The sequence below is a fragment of the Garra rufa genome, chromosome 10 (genome assembly GCF_049309525.1).
Source record: "Garra rufa chromosome 10, GarRuf1.0, whole genome shotgun sequence".
NCBI lineage: Eukaryota > Metazoa > Chordata > Actinopteri > Cypriniformes > Cyprinidae > Garra > Garra rufa.
This window is the reverse complement of record NC_133370.1, coordinates 28,414,700-28,436,679: the sequence shown is the minus strand read 5'-3', so window position 1 is coordinate 28,436,679 and position 21,980 is coordinate 28,414,700. Positions and strand designations below refer to the sequence as shown.

Here is a 21,980-nt window from a genome sequence, read left to right as displayed (position 1 = left end):
CACCGGCGTCACGCGAGACCACTTTACTTCCCGCGCGCATTTTAAATGGCCAGATCTGTATCTCGCATTTTTTTTTCTCAGAATTGCAAGCTTATATCTTATAACACACAATTATGAATTATTAAGTCAGAATTATAAGATACAAACTCGTAATTCTGACATTTTAGTATTTTCCTGCCCAAAATTTGATAACTTGCAATTGTGAGTTTACACCTCACAATTCTGAGAAAAAGCAATCTTAATTTAAATCACCACATTTTTGGATACAAATTTTAATTGATCTTACTTCATACAATATATATGTGAGACCATTAGTGCTACATAACAGATAAGATAATGGTACTGACCAATAGTACCAGTGCTTCCTTGGGATCCTTCGTCAGCCTTAGGTTTGGGTCGAGATCCATTGTTTTGAAGAGTCCGATTAGATATTCCATGTTTGCGGAGCAGGTGGCGCTCACAGTTTGACTTGGTGGAGAAGAATGACTCACACTGAGGACAAGGATATGGCTTCTGACCTGTGAAATCACATTTGTGAAAGCACAAACTGTAAGACTCTGAAGAGAGAAACAAAGCATTATGAAGTCAAATATATTGGATCAAAAACAAGTTAACATCTAATATAATAAATTCAAAAGTTTAGGGTCAGTAAGATTATTTTTTGTTTTTTGAAGTCTCTAACGCTCACTATGGCTGCATTTATTAGATTAAAAATACAGTAAGAAAAGTTATACTGTGAAATATTACTGAATAAAAAAAAGGTAATTGTTTTCTCACAATTGCGACTGACTTTTTTTTTCAGGAATTAAGTGATACAAACTCGCAATTCTAACTTTTTTCCAGAATTAAGTGATACAAACTCATAATTATGACCTTTTGTCTCAGAACTGTGAGATACAAACTCGCAGTTGCGAGTAATAAAGCCAGAATTGCAAGATATAAACTCGCAATTCTGACTTTTTTCCTCAGAACTGTAAGATATAAACTCGCAATTGCGAGTTATAGTAAGAATTGCAAGATATAAAGTTGCAATTCTGACTTTTTTTCTCAGAACTACAAGTTTATATATCATAATTATGAGGAAAAAAAGGAAGAATTGTGAGTTTATATTTGAGTTAATTTTATTATGCAATTTATTCCTGTAATGGCCGAATTTTCAGCATCATTAGTCCGGTCTTCAGTGTCACACGATCCTTCAGAAATCACTCTAACATGCTGATTTGCTGCTCAATAAACATTTCTTATTATTATCAATGTTGAAAACAGTTGTGCTGCTTAAAATTTTTGTGGAAACCATAAAATATTTTTTTAGGATTCTCTGATAAGTTAAAAAAAAAACAGCATTTATTAAAAACTGAAATCTTTTGTAACATTTAAAATGTTTTTTACTGTGACTTTTGGTCAATTTAATGCATCCTTGCTGACTAGAAGTTTTTTTTTTTTTTTCAAAAACAGTAGTGTAAATCATTATAGACAGTGAATGAATTTCAAAACTAATCAACACATTCAACTGTAGCATGTTTGTTTACAATTTCTGCATTCTGTGAGGATTACCTAAGATCTATTTAAAGTCGGAAATGGCTGACAAATTAAATAGTGTACGAAATTGAACACATTCTGTAACCTCCGCTTTCCTAAGAATGCTAAGTAGCTCACTGTATTGTAGGATAGAGTAAATAAAAAAGTAATAAAGTGCTTTGTGGCATATGAATTGTAAACAGTGTCTCACCTGTGTGTGTTAGCATATGCCTTTGCAATGAGCTGGCCCAAGGGAACAGGCGTGGGCAGTATGGGCAGGTCATCTTCTGCACTGAATTTGAATAAGCATTCTTCTTTCCTTTGTTCTGTGAAGGTTTCTTTGGCTTTTCTTCTCGTGCCTCTTTCACCTCTTCATCGACAGGCTGCTTCTCTTTCTCCTCCTTCATTGGCTCCATCTGACTAGGTTGTAAATAGGGGCTAAATGTATTAGAGTCAGTAGTAGCTAGCATTTTCTCCACACTGGGAAACTCGCCACTTGACTCCAAGTCAATGCCACAGCCTGCTGGCGTTCTCGGATCACAGATCTCCTCCTGAAATGCTCTCTTCTTGCCTCTTTTCTTTGAGTTATCAGAGGAGCCATTTTGAACAGAATCCAGTTTAGCGGCGGGAGGACCCTTCTTCTCACTCAGTGTATTAAAATCCATTGCACTAACACTGTTTTTGCCATCTATTCCTGTTTCGATCAGCACTGGAGTAGCTGACACAGACGAGATGATCTGAGCAATGGAGGCCAGCGGTGCCATTTCTGAAACAGAAGTTGGTTTTGGTAGCAATGGCTTCAAGCGAGTAAAAGGCTTACTAAGGTCACTGGATAGAGCAGAAGCCAGGCTGGAAATTGAGACCGGGAGGGCTGCAAGAAGTCCAGGGCTCGTTTCCAGAGTCTGTTCCTTCTTGATGTCTTGATGATTCAGGGGCATGCTCTGAGGAAGCTCTTTCATCATTCTCTTTTTCTCAGGAGCCTTGGGTATCGAGAGATCGATGGGCTCCATAGAGCAGTCGTTAAACAGAGGGGATACTGTTTCTTCAACTTTAACATCTGAAGCAATCGTCTTTTGAGATTTGCTAGAAAAATCCAAAGGCTGGTCTTGGTCCTCAACGGGTCCAGAGTAGGGACCTACATTTGGAGGAACGGTGCTGTTGACCAGTCCATTTGAGGTTGGAGGGTTGGTTTGAGCGGTGGTGTCTCCAACCGGTACGAGACTTTTGATGTGTTCTTCAATTTCCCGCTCTGGAACATCTGGGTGGTGCTTCAGCAAATGGTGAATGCAGTTCCTTTTAGCTAGAAACGCCGCCCCGCATTGCTTACACTCAAACGGCTTCCTCTGACATCCATTGTGTGTTCGCAGGTGAATCTGAAGTGCTCTGTAGTTCTTAAGATCTTCCCCGCAAAATCTACAAGATGTGTTACCAGCACTGGCCGAATCGAGGAGGTCTAGCGTGGTGCCTCCAATTACACCGCTTACGCTAGAGGAGGTGGTTACATATTCAATGTTTTTCTCAATGTCTTTGCGTGTGTTCTTCATGTGTTTCTTGCGCAAATGACGCTCACAGTTGGCCTTCACAGTGAAAGGGTAGTGACAAAGGCGGCAGACATATGGCCGCTCACCACTGTGTGTTCTGAGATGTCGAATCAGCGTCGCTTTGTCAGGAGCAGCGTAGCTACAAATGGTGCACTGGTACGGTGACGCTCCTAGATGGTGACGCATATGAGCCTGGAGGCCGCCTAAGAAAGAAAAAACTTCTTTGCAGAAGCGACAAGGGAACTCTGTCTTGGTTGTCTTCTTGCTGACAACTCTTGATTCCTTTTCTTTGCCATCAAACTCTTCTTGCTTTCCAGTTTCATACGAGATAATCGTGTTTCCTATGACATCTGGCCCTTCCCAGTTGGTAGGAGAGGATGAGGTTGAGGACGAAGAGGAGGCTGATGATTGTCTGGTAGTTCTTACTTGTTGACCTGTTTGGGGTGGAAGGCTAGGACTGATGTTGCCTGATGAAGCCTGTTGGGCATTCATGACGGGAGGAGGGGGTGTGGAGGCACCCATGCTGGATCGAGGAGTGATTAAGGGCTTTTGCTTCAGAGAAGCAATCTGTTTGGGGTCCACCTGTAGAGGACTGCCCAAACCTTTGGCAAGCAGAGACAAAGACATCTGAGGTGGCACAGTGGCTGCAAGCTTAAGGATTTGTTCAATGTCCGCCAGCTCCACCGCAGATTGACCACTTATCGGGACAAACATCCCGCTGCTGACGACACCATGTAGCGGCTGTAGCGATAGGAGGCCGAGGGCGGCGTTCTTGTTCACGGCTTGAAGAGAGACGGGCTCCAAAACTGAGACGCCGGGATTGCTGCTTTCTTGAGGTAGATTAGTTGAAGGTGGCTCAACGCGAATGAAGCGAATGCTGTCTAAGATTTCCTGCTGAATTTGCTCTTCTGATTTCTCTGGCTTGGCCAAGGAGGAGTGTTGGAGACCCAGGCACTCCATGAAACCGTTTTTCCCATCTGAAGTGGTACTCTCAACATGTGGGACTAGTTCATTGACCTCCTTGGAATCTGTGGAATGGGAGTTAACTTTGGGTGCATCCATAACACCATCTGCGTTATGTTCCTGAGGTTCAGTGCTGGTGTCTGCGCTACTTTTGTGTGAGGATTTGTGGAGGTCCAGAGACTGCTCAAGAGGGAAGGCCTTGTTGCAGACCTCACAAACAAATTTGTGGAACTTGCTAGAGCATCTGCGCAAATTAGTCTCGCACCAGACCTGAGTAAATACAACAAATAAGCTTCAGTCATCATCCAATAAAGAAATAAAGTAATTATTTCGAATCAAATGTATTTGCAAGTCTTTACCTGTGCAATTTGAGGAAATTTTTGACAGCTGAAGTCAATGAAAGCCAAGTCACCAAACCCCAGAGGGATGGAGGGGTTATTCTGAATAAAGGGTTGTCCAGAGGGGTCAGTGGGAAGCTGCTTATGAATGGCAGCGTTATGACGCAGAAGGCCACGGTGTGTGCGAAAAGTAATGCAACAAATGTTACACCTAGGATAAGAAGAAACAGTCAGAAACAGTGTATTTATTACATGTACAGTTGAGGTAAAAACAAAAGTTACATACACCTTGCAGAATCTGCAAAATGTTAATTATTTTACCAAAATAAGGAGGATCATACAAAATGCATGTTATTTTTTGTTAAGTACTGACCTGAATAAGATATTTCACATAAAAGACGTTTACATATAGTCCACAAGAAAAAATAATAGTTGAATTTATCAAAATGTCCCTGTTTACAAACACTTGATTCTTAATGCTGTGTTGTTACCTAAATGATCCACAGCTGTGTTTTTTTTGTTTGTTTGTTTAAACTGCTCGCTGTTCTTCAGAAAAATCCTTCAGGTTCCACAAATTTAGTTTTTTTTCAGCATTTCTGTGTATTTGAACCCTTTTCAACAATGACTGTGTGATTTTGAGATCTATCTTTTTACACTGAGAACAACTGAGGGACTCATTAGCAACTAACATTCACTGATGCTCCAGAAGGAAAAACAACACATTAAGAGCCAGGGGTGTTTTTAAACAGAATGAAGATTGTACATTTTTCAGATTTTCCCAGAAGACCAAATAAGTTAAATTTACCCTGATTTTCAAATTCCAAAAGTTTTCACCCCCAGGCTCTTAATGCATTGTGTTTCCTCCTGAAGCATCAGTGAGCATTTGAACCTTCTGTAATAATTGAGTCCCTCAGTTGTCCTCAGTGTGAAAAGATGGAACTCAAAATCATACAGTCATTGCTGGAAAGGGTTCAAACACAAAAATGCTGAAAAACCAAAGAATTTGTGGGACCTGAAGGATTTTTCTGAAGAACAGTGGGCAGTTTAACTGTTCAGCACAAACAATAGACTCATGAACAACTAAACTATTATTTTCTCTTGTGGACTATATGTAAACATCTTTTATGTAAAATATCTTTTAGCATTTTGTATGATCCCTCTTATTTTGGTAAAATAATTCACATTTTGCAGATTCTGCAAGGTGTATGTAAACTTTTGACCTCAACTTTATATACAGGAATACAATGTCCTGAGCCTACCTGAGTGTAGTGTCAGGATGTGTGTCCATGTGTGTTTCCAGATCATATTTACAGTTGAATGTCTTAAAGCAGATAGGGCAGTGAAAGATCTCTTCTTCACTCTTAACAGAGTCCTCCTCTCCAGACTTTTGTATCAACATCACCTAAACACAAGACAATTGACAACTGTTTGCATACAACTTCATTTAAAGTCTTCGACTGTTTTCACTAAAAAAAAAACACACATAGTGGAGATGTACCTTTTTAAGTGGTGGCTCCTCATCCTGCTCTACTTCATCCTCTACAATAGGCTTCCTCTTAGAGATTCGTCTGCGCTTGTTTAGTGGGGAAGAACTGGGGGTAGGAATACTGCTTGCATCCTTTTCATGAATTTTCATGTGCCTGGAGAAATACACAGCTAAACTCAAACCAAGTTCTGCCTATTAACACTTATCATAAATGTAGGAGAAATTTAATGCTTTACTAAAAGGATAGTTCACCCAAAAATAAAAATTACCCCATGATTTACTCTCTCTCAAGCCATCTTAGGTGTATATGAGTTTCTCCTTTCATAAGAATACAATCAGGTGAATGTCTGTTGAGATTCTGAAGTCCAGGCTTCTGGGGGTAAATATAGGCCTCCTGAAGCAAATCGATGTGTTTGTGTAAAAAAAAAATCTATATTTATAAACCGTAATCTTTATTAGCCCCTCAGAGTTGTGTAGAGCACTTTTTCTGATGAATGGATGCACTTTACTGGACTTCAAAATCTCAACAGCCATTATAAAACCAGGAAGATCCAGGGCATTTTTTAATATAACTCTGATTGTATTTGCCTGCAAAAAGAAAGTAATATACACCAAGGATGGCTTGAGGGTGAGCAAATCTTGGGGTTATAATTGTAACCCAATAAAATGACTACTATAAAATAACTATTAAACAAATAAGCTAACCTTATCCCTGTAAAACGTTCTCTGTTTTCATCCTTATTTGATGGCACCGGGCCACTAGAATACTTTAATAATTAAAGCATGCAAAATACAGAGGGGAGTGACCAGGTGGCGGGAAATGCAATTATACGACCAGCAGAGGTCAGAGGTAATGTGTGGAGGCAAAGCGCTGGGAGTCGCATTACGACATGCTGGAACGTGCGCACCCCTCACCCTCCTACACTTACACAGAAACAAACCCACCTTTCAGGTTCAACCAGATACAAGGCCCCTGATGCTTATGTGCAGCTGTGCTTCACTGAAAATAGTTGACCGTATAGCTCTATAGAGCATATATACAATGTGAACGTTTTCAAATGAAATGTGTGGTGTCTAGAGTTAATGGTTGTGCACTGAGTGTTTGTAACAGCAAAGGGAGGATAAATGTCAGCAGACCCAGTGGTAAGAATCTTGTTTTACATTCTGCAGCCAAAGATATTAATAGCAGAGAGGCAGAGTGATGGTCACCCACATGTGGACCCAACCCTGACAGCCTGAATCCTGTTCCATCTCAGGTCTCCAGCCACAGGCTGATACCATACAGACTAAAACCGTATCAGCGTAATTATGTTCTCATGCAACCATAATTCCATTTCTTGCAACTTCTTGTCACACGCCACTTAATTACGCTGTGGTTTTAAAGTTTGTTGGAAGTTACTAGCTGATGCACTGAGTAAATGTTTCCTTCTGCTGTGCCTTATCAATATTGTAAGAGGGCAGTGTGAGAAAAACAGCTCAGCTGCATGATTTAACACCATGCCAAGTAAAGTTGATTTGTTATGCAATATATGAAACGATAAGGTTGAAAATGATCCATAACATCTATCCCAAAAATATGCTCAGCAGCCCTCTCCCTGCCCCCTGCCTTTTCTTCCTCACACAAACTTCTTCCACCCCCATCTGGAATGCCTGCATGTCTCAACTGCTCAAGGAAGCCCTCTATGCACATCCCATCAACACAAACAAAGAATCACACATCAAACCCACAAAGACACATTAAAAGAAAGCATGGACACAGAACAATCTTTCTAAATATAAGTGACATGAAAGAAAGAAGCCACTTGCCATCAATATAAGTCAGCCTTGAGAAACAGGCCTCTCACATCACATGCAGACATTCCTTCATCCCTCCCTCCGTACCCTCCTCCTCCTCCACCACCACCACAAACCTACAGCTAAAGTGTTATAAATATAATGCTTAGAGAAGTATTTAGATTTTTCCAAACTTATTTGGAGTTGCGTTGCTGTCTATGCAGGATCAGAAAGCTCTCAGATTTCATTAAAAATATTTAAATTTGTGTTCTGAAGATGAGCAAAGGTCGTACGGGTTTGGAACGACATGAGGGTGAGTAATTAATAGCAACATTTTTATATTTGGGTGAACTATATCTTTAATAAATATAACATTTACTATAGAAAGTAGGGCTGTGCAATATGGACAAAATAATCATATTGCGATTTTTTGAAAGAATATTGCGATTGCGATTTTATTTGCGATTTTTTATTTTTTTTTTTGCTTTTTCAAACAAGCTACATAGATACATTCTAAATGTATTCAGTGCACAAGAAGTGCATAACAAAACATTTCACCATGAAATAACATAGTATTAAGTTTAATAAACAAAACTGTGGTAAAATTGTCTTTAAAACAGACAACATAAAATAAATAAGCCATTTTACTTTTTTTCCCCCGGTACTTTAGCCTACTTTGTGCAATAACGAATACATTCATTTCAGTGGAAAAATAAGTCCAAAACTCTCGATTTTAACATTTTGAGGGTTCTAAAATCTTTTGCCTTTTTTTTTTTTTTTTTTTTTTAGAAATTCTTATGTGTTTTAATTTTTCTGATAATGAAAAAGCATAAACATTTATTTATTTTTAATCAAATGAAAAATAAACCCTTTTAATTTGTCAAACAAACAGAAATTTACTGTTAAAATCAATGCGTGGAAGAAAAATTATATTCAGTTTAAAACGTTTAAATAATAATTAAGTGGTTAATCTTGTTGATATATTTTTTTTATCATATATATTGTTTTATGTAAATTATTTAAATAGGAATATATAAACACCTACATTATACTGTACAAAAGTAATACAGGACTAATATTGTTCTGTTACATGTTAAACCGTACTTTTATTTTGACAGGTTGCAGTGAAGTTTCTGTGTGTATATGATGCTAGTTTTCTCAAATGAAACGGTAAAAGTGAAACTCACAGCAGTGATTTGGCGATTGAGTTTATCTGTTCATGTGAGATGCAAATGCCAAAAATTAGCGGGAGCGTCACGTGTGCTTCAGTCTGTATGTAGTAAAGAAATAAAACGCGTCTCCACCATTCATAGAAGCAAACGGAACATGCAGGATTCATATTAAAACGGTCTTTTTGCATTTCAGTTTTCACAGACACTAGTCCATATCGCGATTTGAATTAAGTGACAGACCAACTTTTGATTTATTAATCCAAAAATCGACGAATTACGTGGCATTCCGCGCTATAGTAGATTAGGTTTTTATGAATGGAGTCCGCGATCCAGTCCGTGTTTTCGTGGAGGAGACATTGTAATCACGCGACCATGAAGAGACAAAAATGACATGCCTTAGTGTAAATAAGATAAATAACAATTTAGTAGGCAATTTAGTATGTTTAATAAAAGAACTATGTATAGACCTGTTCTATATGAAAGATAACCTTAAATGACTTCTATTGTGATGTGGCGCTATATCGAAAATAAAATGAACTTGACGTTCAAGGGGGGCGGGGGGGTGCCGTTGGGGGGATAGGTAAAATCGCAGCCTTGTGCGGTTTAGAAATCGCATGTTCTTAAATCGCGATTTTTTTGCGATTGCGATTAATTGCACAGCCCTAATAGAAAGATTAGATATTTTGTCATCATGCATGCCATGTGAAGTTTGTATATGTGTAAAGTTATATCCAATATACAATGATTAAAATACCAAAAAAGCACTATTTATATAGAGTATAAACAAGTGTCTTTACTTCAAAATGGATGATTTAGATAAATCTGCAGCTTAAAATGTAATTATATAACATTACATAATTAATTACAATTCATTTTTGTTTGTTAATAAAAATGAAAGTTTCACATTTTGGCTTTTAAACCTGTGTGCACTACCAGTCAAAAGTATTTGAACAGTAAGTCTCTTCTGCTCACCAAGCCTGCATTTATTTGATCCAAAGTACAGCAAAAACAGTAAAATTTTGAAATAGTTTTACTATTTAAAATAACTGTTTTCTATTTGAATATATTTTCAAATGTAATTTATTCCTGTGATTTGAAAGCTGCATTTTTAGCATCATTACTCCAGTCACATGATCCATGATCAAATTATAACATTCATAAAATCATTCTAATATTCTGATTTGCTGCTCAAAATACATTTATTATTATTATTATTATTATGCTAAAAACAGCTGAGAATTTTTTCAGGTTTAGAAAGTTCAGACGAACAGCATTTATCTGAACAAGAAATCTTTTGTAACATTATAAATGTTTTTATCACTTTTGATCAATTTAAAGCATCCTTGCTAAATAAAAGTATTAATTTCTATAATTAATTTTTTTCTCAAAAATTACTTTTGAATGGTACAGTGTTAAATGTTACAAAAGCTTTTTATTTCAGATAAATGCTAATCTTTGGATTTTTCTATTCATCAAAGAATCCTGAAAGAAATGTACTCAACTGTTTTAAATATAGCTAATAATAATAACAATACTAATAATAAATGTTTCTTGAACATCAAATCAGCATATTAGAATGATTTCTGAAGGATCATGTGACACTGAAGACTGCAGTAATGATGCTGAAAATTTAGATTTGATCACAGGAATAAATTACATTTTAAAATATATTCAAACAGAAAACAGATGTTTTATATATTAAATATTTCACAATTTTACTGTTTTTGCTATACTTTGGTTAAATAACTGCAGGCTTGTTGAACAAAAGAGACTTCTTTAAAAGCACTACAGTTCAAAAACTTTTGACTGGTAGTGAATTAATGAAAAAGCCCATGCAGCTAAACAGGAAATAGGATACTCTATTGTGTATGGTCGTGAGCCAGTGAAAAGGCTAGCCTACATCACATAAAAGTTAAACATCTACAGTTTTAAAAACACTGTCTGACCATTTACCTGTGCATGTTTCCATTGGTAGTGAACGTCTGACCACATACCACACACTTGTATGGCCTCTCTCCACTGTGAACCAGCATGTGGCGGTCCAGAGAACTGGCCGAGCTCAAAGCCTTCCCGCAGATACTGCAGGAGTGGTCAGTGCCCCCACTATCTGTGTTGTGCTGGAGGGAAAAAAAAGGGACAGATGTGAACATACTTATTTGTAGTCTACATATAATACATAAAGAAATGAGTATTAACACATTTTCAGATTGAGTACAACTCTGATTTTAAGACAAATGGTTGTGGTTCAGTAAACAGGTGTACATGTAGGGATGTTCTGGTGTGTTTGTGTAAGAGAGAGAGTGTGCACCTGTCTGATATGCATGGTGAGCTGGTGCTGTGTCATGCAGTTTTTGTTACACAGGGGGCAAATGAAGCTTGAGCGATCGTCTTTGACTTCCTGTAGCAGACACAAAAACAAGACAGATTTTAGTTACAATGTACTTCATTAAATAGTTGATTAGTATGAAGTTTTATATAATTTTATAAACATATAACATTAGTAACTAACTAGTAACTAATTTATATATTTTTAAGTATTACACCTTAGACACAGATCCTGAAAACACATTAAGTAATTACGATTTAATCAAACGAAAATACATCTCCTCAACACATGTGGCTCCCCATGACTCCAAAACCCCAGTGAGTCGTTTATTTGTCCCCCGGTGAGAGATAAACACAATAGGTAAAACAGATGCAGGATGTGGCCTGCCTGATGAAGATAGTATGTGTCAGAGCAGCGGGAGCGGTTGTGCGCTCGCGTCACATGGAGTAACAAGTGGCCTCTCCATCTGTTTCTCCAGACAACAGCAGCACTGGCTGAGGAAGAGCATCACTAATTTAGTGGGTAAGGCCTTCTGCAGTCGAGCAGCGGTGCAGGAGTCACTCTCAGCGTATGGAAATACAGTTAGGGCTGTGGGACGGGATACCAGAGGGGGTTGGGGGACTGAAACACCTGTTTTCTCCACAGAGAAGTGTTTCAGTCAAATCCCACACTTTAATTGAAGGCATAAGACAAGCATTGGCTCTCACAAAGGGGGGATTGAGAAAGCGCAAGGACCATTTGTTGCCACTCATTTAACTGAGTTTACGTAACTGCTACACTGAATGACCACCAGAGACAGCATGAGGGAAATGAGACAGACCTCTCATAGAAAAATAGTCTCAAATCATGAGACTAAATATGGCGTGTATAGAAATGACAGTGGGCAGAATTGTGAGTTGATATCAAGCAATTCTGAAAAAAAATGTCAGAATTGTGAGTCTATATCAGACAATACTGAGGAAAAAAATGTCAGACTTGTGAGTTTATATCAGACAATACTGAGGAAAAAAAATTTCAGACTTGTGAGTTTATATCACGCAATTCTGAGGGGAAAATATTCAGAATTGTGAGATTCAAAATAGCATTTGTGAGAAAAAAAGTCGGAATTGTGGGTTTATTTCGCAGAATTCTGAGAAAATAAAAGTCAGAATTGTGAGATAAAAAATTGCATTTGTTGGAAAAAAAAGTCAGAACTGCGAGTTCGTATTATGCAATTTTGAAAAATGTCAGAATTGTGAGTTTATATTATGCAGTTCTGAGAAAAAAGTCAGAATTGTGAGTTTATATCATGCAATTTTGAAAAAAGTCAGGATTGTGAGATTATATCATGCAACTTTGAAAAAAGTCAGAATTATGAGTTGTATCATGCAATTCTGAGAAAAAAAGTCAGAATTCTGAGTTTGTATCACAATTCTGAGAAAAAAAGTAAGAACTGTGAGTTTATATCATGCAATTTTGAGGAAAAAAAATCTAAATTGCGAGTTTATATCATACAATCTTGAGAAAAAAGTCGTAATTGAGAGTTTATATCATGCAATTCTAAAAAAGTCAGGATTGTGAGTTTATATCGCGCAATTCTGAGAAAAAAAGTCAAAATTGTACATTTAATCACATAATTCTGAGAAAAAAGTCAGGATTGTGAGTTTATATCATGCAATTCTGAGAAAAAAAGTCAGGATTGTGAGTTTATATCATGCAATTCTGAGAAAAAAGTCAGGATTGTGAGTGTATATTCTGAGAAAAATGTCAGAATTGTGAGTTTATCCACTAGAAAAATACACTAAATATGGCATATATAGAAATGACAGTGGGCTGAATCCAAAATTGCATACTTGCCAACTATATAGTAGGCAAAAACTTGCACGTGAAAGAGTAGTACAGCAAGTCTATAGTAAACAGTAGTCAAAATACCCAGACGACCTATTATTTCTGGTGAATAAATGTGTACACTTTGCTATTCCGTGAGGCCATGGGTAAGGATTTGTGAATGGCAGTGAAGTGACTCAACTGACACTTGTAGGTCACATGAAAATGACATCCTGATGAATGTAGTATGTCCGCATTACTTTCATACTACACACACTGATGCTATACAGAACATAGTTTTTTTAATGGTCACAAAGTAATTACTCAATCAAAAGAAGTGCCCATTCAAAGAGTGTGTGATTTTGGATGTAGCCCTTCAAGTAGATGAGATACCAATATGAATGCCAAACAAACAAACTAGCTTGAAAGGGACATTGCTGACTACTCCACTTCTGCAGCCTATACAGCTGTACTTCCTGCTATGTACCAAATACTAACTGCTGCTATACCTGATTTCTTCTCCCAGTGCGATTGACAGAAGGCAATTTGGTGGCATTTCTGGGAGATATTTTGGTGGGCTCCGAATCGACTCCATTGATCTGGCCCACATTCATCACAGTGCTCATCATGGAGTTGATAGAGGACAGCTCCTCCTCTGTTCTAACTCCACCTTCATCTTCATCTCCATGTTCTTGTTTGTCCTTTCCATCACAGTCTGCTTCTGTAAATCAAATGGGAGTGAGTAAATACTCTTTAAAACAGAATCTTTATTTTTGGATGAACTGTCTCTCTTTGTGCCACTGTGGCATCTTACCTTCAACGGGTTCTGGTGTATGTGTGGAGGACTCATTGTTCACAGCCTCTTCTGACAAATAAGACTGTTCATTCACATCAGCAGCACCGACACCATTGCTGACAGTCTTCTCAGGGGAGGCACTTTCCATTTCTAAGAATAGAGAATATTAGTTACTCACACAGAACTCAATATGACATAATTTTTGTAAAGTTAAACACATCAATTATTTTTCCAATCTGCATAAGAAGCCATGTGGAAAACATCTTTTAACTGCCTAAATGGTTACAATTAATCTCTGCAGGAGCTGTTGTGTTTTACAGGAGCAGCTTCATCGTTCAACTTTCTATTTTGGCACATGTGCTACTTAATCATTTTCATACAATCAAATGCAAGAACAAAACTCTATTATGGACTTAAGATATGGAATCCCATTTCTGCCCCAGAATAGTAAATAAAAAAGGTAATTGAAAATTTTTCTCTTGCAAATTCTGACTCTTTTTTTTTTTTTTTTTAGAATTGCGAGTTACACATCGCAATTCTAACTTTATACCATGCAATAGAGTTAAGTCACAATTGTAATACTAGCTTAAAAAAGTCAGAATTGTGAGATACAAATTAGCATTTGTGAGGAAAAATTGTGAGTTTATATCTGGAAATTCTGGGGGAAAAAAGTCGGATTTGTGTGATTGTTATTACACAATCCTGAGGAAAAAAGTCTGAATTGTGAGTTTATATTGCAATTCAGAGAAAAAAAAAGTCAGAATTAAGAGTTTATATTGCAATTCAGAGAAAAAGTCAGAATTGTGCGTTTATATCGCAATTCTGAGAAAAAAGTCAGAATTGTGAGTTTATATCATGCAATTTTGAGGAAAAAAGTCAAAATTGTACATTTAATCACATAATTCTGAGAAAAAAACGTGAGTTTATATCATGCAATTCTGATAAAAAAAAGTTAAAATTGTGAGTTTATATCATACAATTCTCAGAAAAAAAAACTAAATTGTGAGATAAAAAGTCACAATAACATTTTTTTGGGGGGATAGGAAATAATTAGTCTCTGTCAATGGCTGGGCAAAAAGACTAAAAGACAAAGTATTTGTGAAGGTTCTTCAAAAGTTAGGGTCGGTAAGATTTTTTTTACATGTTTTTCCAAAGTAATCTTTTATGCTCACCAAGGCTTTTATTAAAGATATAGTAAATGAAAGTAATATTGTGAATTATTATTACAATTTAAAATAATACAATTTAAAATAGAAAATAGTTTTCTATTTAAATATATTTTAAACTGTAATTTATCCCTGTGTCACATCATGATCCTTCTAGTACACTAATTTGCTGCTCAAGAAACATTTATTATTTCACCAATATTACTAGTATTTTTGTGGAAAAACATGATTCTTTTTTCCCAGGATTCTCTGATGAATAGAAAGTTCAAAAGAGTAGTATTTATTTGAAACAGAAATCTTTATAAATGACATTGTACATGTCTTTACTGTCACTTTTGATAAATTGAATGCATCCTTGCTAAATAAATGTATCTTGCTGACCTCAAACTTTTAAATGCTAGTGTACATATCAGATTTAAAAAGCTACATTCTTCCCACAAACATCTCAATTTGGATTGAGCTCTCTGTATTGTGTTGTCTAAGAGTGAAGATAGGAAAAGCACTGGCTGTGGACTGTTTGAGGCAGCTGTGGGAGTGTGATACTACAGCGAGAGAGGCCCATCCCAGTGAGGGGGGTGGTGCAGGGTGAGGAGACGAGGGAGAGAAAGATGAACGACACATACGTGACAGCAAAGGAGCGCAGAGAAGGAGGGGAGGCAGAGATGGAGGAAAACACTGAGAGAAAAGTGAAATGTGAGAAAAGTGCAGAGAGAGGACTGGAAAAGAGAGGCGAGAGACTGGGTGCATGTTCACACGGGAGAAACTTGGAAGTCTTTCTGCTGTGAAGAGAGGAACAGTAGGGGGGTTGGGTTGAGAGGCAAAGCAGGAAGTGGCTGTGAGAGCAGTGGAGGGTAGACGGCTGTCTGCTGTACTCTCTCGTGCTCTAACCATGCGGCCCTGCTGCAGTTTGTGTGCGCCGTAGCAGGGTGTGATTGCCTCTGCTGGAGGGGGGAGGGTAGGAAATCCCCCTCCCAGCTCCCACCATCCCAAACTCTGCACATGTACTTCCACTGGTTGGAAAAGTGAGGACGGAGGAAGCTGATTATCTTCTATTTCTAACTTTGAGGAAAAGAGATGCACATATTCTGCAGTGTATTACACCTTTAACACTGACAGATTTTACAATGGAGGTTACCAGGTTGCCAGTAAGCATTGCTATGCATCATAACAAAATTAGAATGAATGATTATTAGTTTATGAATGTGAAAACCTCTATAGTGCTGCCTTTTTATTTGCATTAAGCTTTTCTCAACTCTATCACTATCAGTGTCAGGCCCTTAAAGGGATAGTTCACCCAAAAATTGTAAATTCTGTCATTAATTACTCACTCTCATGTCGTTACAAATACAATGGTCAATCTGACGAGAAAAAAAATGTTGAATAAAGTCATTATTTTAGTTTTCTTTGCACACAAAAAGTATTCTCGTGGCTTCATAACATTACGATCGAATCACTGATGTCACATGAACTATTTTATGATGTCCTTACTACCTTTCTGGGCCTTGAACATGTCAGTTGCGTTGCTGTCTTTGAAGGGTCAGAAAGACATAAAGTATCTTAATTTGTATTCCAAAGATGAAAGAAGGTCTTATGGGTTTGGAATGACAGAATTGTGAGATATGAACTTGCAGTTCTGAGAATAAATGTCTTTTTTTTGCCAACTTTCAATTGCAAGTGAGATAGAACTGTAAGATACAAACTAGCATTTGTGAGAAAAAAAAGTCAGAATTGTAAGTTTATATTATACAATTCTGAAAAAAAAAAAATCAGAATTGTGAGCTTATATCATGCAATTCTGAGAAAAAAGTCAGAATTGTGAATTTATATCATGCAATTTTTGAGATACAAACTAGCATTTGTGAGAAAAAAAAGTCAGAATTGTAAGCTTATGTCACGCAATTCTGAGAATAAAAGTAATTGTAAGTTTAGTCTACGCCGATAGCTTCGTGGGCAGTGTGTCGACATGCAGCGCTAATGCGCTTTGGGCGTCCCGTGTTCAAGTCCTGGCTCGTGGACCTTTCCCAATCCTGTCCCCCGTCTCTCTCCCACTTTGTTTCCTGTCTGACTACTGTCCCATCAATAAAAGGCAAAAACAAAAAACAAAACAGAAAAGAATTGTGAGTTTACATCATACATTTGTGAGAAAAAAAGTCAGAATTGTACGTTTATATCACGCAATTCTGAGAGAAAAGTCAGAAGTATGAGTTTATATCATGCAATTTTGAGGAAAAAAAATCAGAACTGTGAGATACAAACTAGCATTTGTGAGAAAAAAAAGTCAGAATTGTACGTTTATATCATGCAATTCTGAGAAAAAAAGTCAGAAAAATATCTTAATTTGTGTTCCGAAGATGAACTAAGGTCTTACAGGTTTGAAACAACATGAGTATGAGCAATAATGACAGAATTTTCATTTTTGGGTGAACTATCCCTTTAAAGGAGTAGTTCACTTTCAGAACAAAAATGTACAGATAATGTACTCACCCCCTTGTCATCCAAGATTTAGTCGTAAAGAAATTATGTTTTTTGAGTAAAACATTTCAGGATTTCTCTCCATATAATGGACTTCTATGGTGCCCCCGAGTTTGAACTTCCAAAATGTAGGTTCAAAGGGCTCTAAACGATCACAGCCGAGAAAAGAAGGGTCTTATCTAGCAAAACGATCGGTTATTTTCTAAAAAAAAAAAAAAAAATTACAATTTATATACGTTTTAACCTCAAATGCTCATCTTGTCTAACTCGGTATATAAGTTGTAAATGTTTTTAGAAAATAACCCATCGTTTTGCTAGATAAGACCCTTCTTCCTCGGCTGGGATCATTTACAGCCCTTTGAAGCTGCATTTAAACTGCATTTTGGAAGTTCAACTCAGGGGCACCATAGAAGTCCATTGTATGGAGAAAAATCCTGAAATGTTTTCCTCAAAAAACAATTTCTTTACGACTGAAGAAAGAAAGACATGAACATCTTGCATGACAAGGGGGTGAGTACATTATCTGTAATTTTTTGTTCTGACAGTGAACTACTCCTTTAAGGCCTGATAACAAAACATTTTTACTAAAAGCCAATGATTGCAAAAATCCATTGAGGATAATTGAAATGCTCGCTTGCTGAATTAATGTATTCATTTCCTTCAAAAAAAGAAAACTCAATTTACTGAGTATTTGTCAAAAATAATAACATTACTGTGTGCAGCCTCAGTACATTTATCGGCCTCACAGATGCTACATATAAGTGTTGCGAGCTGAGATAGCAATACAGCATAGATTATCTAAGATTAATGAGCTGTTATTAGCCAAGCATCTTTGGACTAATTGAGAGGATCAGGCTTAAAGACAGTAATTCATAAGCCACTGGAACTAATAATGGCAGATGGACATCTCAGTTAAACATATCATCATATGGTCTATATGACTATTATAATGGCAAGATGTTTGGTATATGAGGCCACTAAAGCATTTTGAGCAACATTGGTTGTTACTTGCTTGGATGCTCTGGGTGGTTGCATCCTGGCCCAAATTAGTCAGTCCCTCTCCTAGGTGTCTACTTTGGATTAGTGGTTTGTTTACAATTATGTTAAAGCTATATTACAGGCAATAATTACAGTAATATAAGTGGTAATGATTCAAGAAACATTATACATGTGAAGAACAAAAAGGATGGAAAGAATAAAGGAGTGCTGATGCTCTGATAGACACTGTCCAGGCAAGCACATAACCTCCTACATCTACAGGCTATAAAAGTGTCTGAGTTAATGGGAGTGTGGGGATTATATAGACCTTCCCTCCTACTGAGAACAGATAACACTGGATAATGATGAGTCCATCTGCCCCTGACCATCACTCTCTTTTACACACTCACACTTCAAGGTGAACCAGCAAGACAAAAGGATTCAGAAAAAGAAGTATATATGCTTATCCATAGAAACTCTGAGGAAATTATTAGCTTTGCTCCAAAACCTTTTTAAAGCAGCATCCTAACATACACAAAACCCTTAGTGTTGAATGAAAATTAACCTATTTTTCTCACTTCTCGCTGAGCTTGTTGCAATGCATTCTGGGATTGCCCCACTAGGTTTAGGAGCACAGCAAAAACGTTCTCAAATGCCCCCATACTGCATGAATGCTCGCCGTAGATTTATGCTTTCATTCAGAGTGTTCTTGATGGTTTTGTTCCTCTTTTCGTTCATAAGTACACAGAGGAATGGAAAGTCTGAGCCCTCCTCCCTCCCTGTTCCACCAGAGAGAAAGCGGGGAACTTGTGCATTTCCTGTTTGGTGTGGTGGCTGGGAAGTTCTAGGGAATGCTGAGCCATTATTCTCTGTTGCTTCCTCTACACTGCAGAGCTCCCCTGATCTTCCATGTTATCATCCTCCATCTTACAGACCATCCTCCATCTCACTCACTCAACCACTCCACTCCACCCAATCCATCCCTCTTTTTCTCTCTGTCTAATTTGGGAAAATCATCATCTTAATCTGCAACGTGCTGTCATCTAAATGAAGATGCTCTACTAGTACACACACACACACACACACACACACACACTGTGACGAAAATTTTAATAGGATTGTTCACCTAAAAATGAAAACTCTGTCATCATTTACTCACCTACGTGTCATTCCAAACCTGTTTGATTTTCTTTATTCTGTGAAGCATAAAAAAGTATATTTTGAAAAATGACTTTTTGTCTGTATAAGAAAGTCAATTGGGTTAAGTGTTGTTTGGTTACCAACGTTCTTCAAAACATCCACAGAACAAAAGACAGTCATTCCCGTTTTTTAATGACAGGAAGGTGAGTAAATGATGACAGAATATATTTGGGGCAACAAATCTCTTAAAGGGATAGTTCACCCTAAAATGAAAATTACCCTTTGATTTACTTACCCTCAAGCCATCCTAGGTGTATATGACTTTCTTCTTTCATACAAATACAACTGGAGTTATATTAAAAATGTCCTGGATCTTCCAAGTGTTTTAATGGCAGTGAATGGATTTTGAGATTTAAGTCCAATAAAGTGCATCCATCCATCATAAGAACTCCTCCACACAGCTCCAATGGGTTAATAAAGGCCTTCTGAAGCAAATCGATGCGTTTGTGTAAGAAAAATATCTATATGTAAAACTTTATGAACTGTAACAGCTGCTGCTGAATATTTTTCTTACACAAACGTATCAATTTGCTTCAAAAGGCCTTTAATAAACACTATCGAGCCATGTGGAGCACTTTTTATGATGGATGAACGCACTTTATTGGACTTTAAAATCTCATCAGCCATTTGCTGTCATTATAAAGCTCAGAAGAGCCAGGACATTTTTTAATAAGTGACCCTGGTCCACGAAACCAGTCATAAGGGTCAATTTTTTGAAACTGAGATGTATACATCATCTGAAAGCTGATTTCCATTGACGTATTGTTTGTAAGGATAGGACAATATTTGGTCAAAATACAATTATTTGAATATCTGGAATTTGAGGGTGCAAAAATCTAAATATTGAGAAAACCGCCTTTGAAGCTCTAAGCAATGCATTTTACTAATCAAAAACTAATATCAAAGTTTTGATATATTTAAGGTAGTCAAATTTACAAAATATCTTCATGGAACATGATCTTTACTTAATATCCTAATGATTTTTTGGCATAAAAGAAAAATCTTTATTTTGACCCATAAAATTTATTTTTTGGCTATTGCTACTAATATACCTGTGCTACTTAAGACTGGATTTGTGGTCCAGGGTCACATATAACTACAAAAGAAGAAAGTCAAATACACCTACGATGGCTTAAGGATGAGTAAATCATAGGGTAATTGTCATTTTTGGGTTACTATGCCTTTAACGGAGGTTGAGCAAAACCTTATGACTTTTCACACTAATGTCCCGGTAAAATACCAATATTATAAAAAAAATATATAATCCTACATTGTAAAAAAAAAAAAAAAAAAAAAAAAAAAAAAATTATAATATTTTAAAATGGCAGCTGTGGTTATTATACTATGTTAACCATTTTGGATTTTACTGAAGCTTTTTTACATTTGTCCATAAAAAATTAGGGGTGAGAATCTTTCGATACCTCACAATTAGACGATTCGCCAAAATGATCCACACGATGATTTTTCAATTTTTAATTACGAATCATAATCAATTTTTGGTGCACACTGGACATCAAACACACCACAATTTTAATACAAAAACACACCCAGTCTATAGTATGGGTGGTCCTGACTCATGAAATCAGTGTTTCCTATTAACTATAAACTAATTAATCAAAAATATTTTACACTCTCCATTAGGGATGTGTCTGAATCCATTCACACCGTGTTCAGAACAAAAATGACATGTACTACAAAAACCTTTAAATATGAAACCACTTTTGAATGCGCACTTGCGTTTTACTTTCACTTTCGAGTTTCGCGATCCCACGGAGCAGCAGTAGGCTTACTTGCCACATATTTTACAAGATTAGATGTTTGTCAGTGGTGCTCAGGATCTGCAAATCATTCACCATCGTCCATCAGTCATCTCTCCTTACTCTGTTTATGTGGTAAGTGAAATATATATTATGTACTTTAATGTAACAGGATACTGCTAGCCCCTTTAGTAAAAGACTAAATTGTGATTTATATGTGAATTGATTTTCCCCCCACCTCTAGTAAAAATTAGAAACATTTTTATAGTGTATGGATGAAGAGATCTGTCATTGGCCTGACATCTGAACCCAACACCTATGCTGCAACCTCACACACAGGGAAGCATCAGTAGTGTCGGTGTCTTTTGCATATTTACCCATTTTAAGGTCTGGGCTAAACACGTCACAGGGTCATGGAGCCACAGGGTCACGGGCGCAGGATGAGGGACAGCGACCTCTGCTCATACTGAAAGAAAGCAAAACACAAAACCACACACAATTACTACACAAAGCAATTAAGATGTATAAACAAATAGAGAGTTGTGTTTAAAATGAGTAACACAAAAGTTAAAGGGAGTTGCTGAGTAAGCAGCATGAAAATGAATATGAGGTGTTTCCCCTTCGGGATTAAAGTGAAAAATCCTTCAGGCCATGAGCGACTGGTGGACTCAGAGCATGTTTTCCCATG

General features: G+C 37.0%; 1 protein-coding gene across 1 annotated transcript in view; it reads right to left on the bottom strand.

The window, feature by feature from the left end:
* The window catches only part of rreb1b (ras responsive element binding protein 1b), a 54,908-nt gene that overhangs the window by 11,071 nt on the left and 21,857 nt on the right, over positions 1-21,980 (bottom strand). Inside the window, exons 2-11 of the mRNA XM_073848988.1 lie at positions 21,670-21,758; positions 13,738-13,869; positions 13,433-13,644; positions 11,100-11,189; positions 10,745-10,908; positions 5,859-6,000; positions 5,620-5,762; positions 4,382-4,571; positions 1,730-4,292; positions 348-518 (exon numbers count right to left, since the gene is read on the bottom strand). Coding sequence (XP_073705089.1) covers positions 348-518; positions 1,730-4,292; positions 4,382-4,571; positions 5,620-5,762; positions 5,859-6,000; positions 10,745-10,908; positions 11,100-11,189; positions 13,433-13,644; positions 13,738-13,869; positions 21,670-21,673 — 3,811 coding nt within the window. The 5' untranslated portion in view covers positions 21,674-21,758. The remainder of the gene's footprint in view (positions 1-347; positions 519-1,729; positions 4,293-4,381; positions 4,572-5,619; positions 5,763-5,858; positions 6,001-10,744; positions 10,909-11,099; positions 11,190-13,432; positions 13,645-13,737; positions 13,870-21,669; positions 21,759-21,980) is intronic.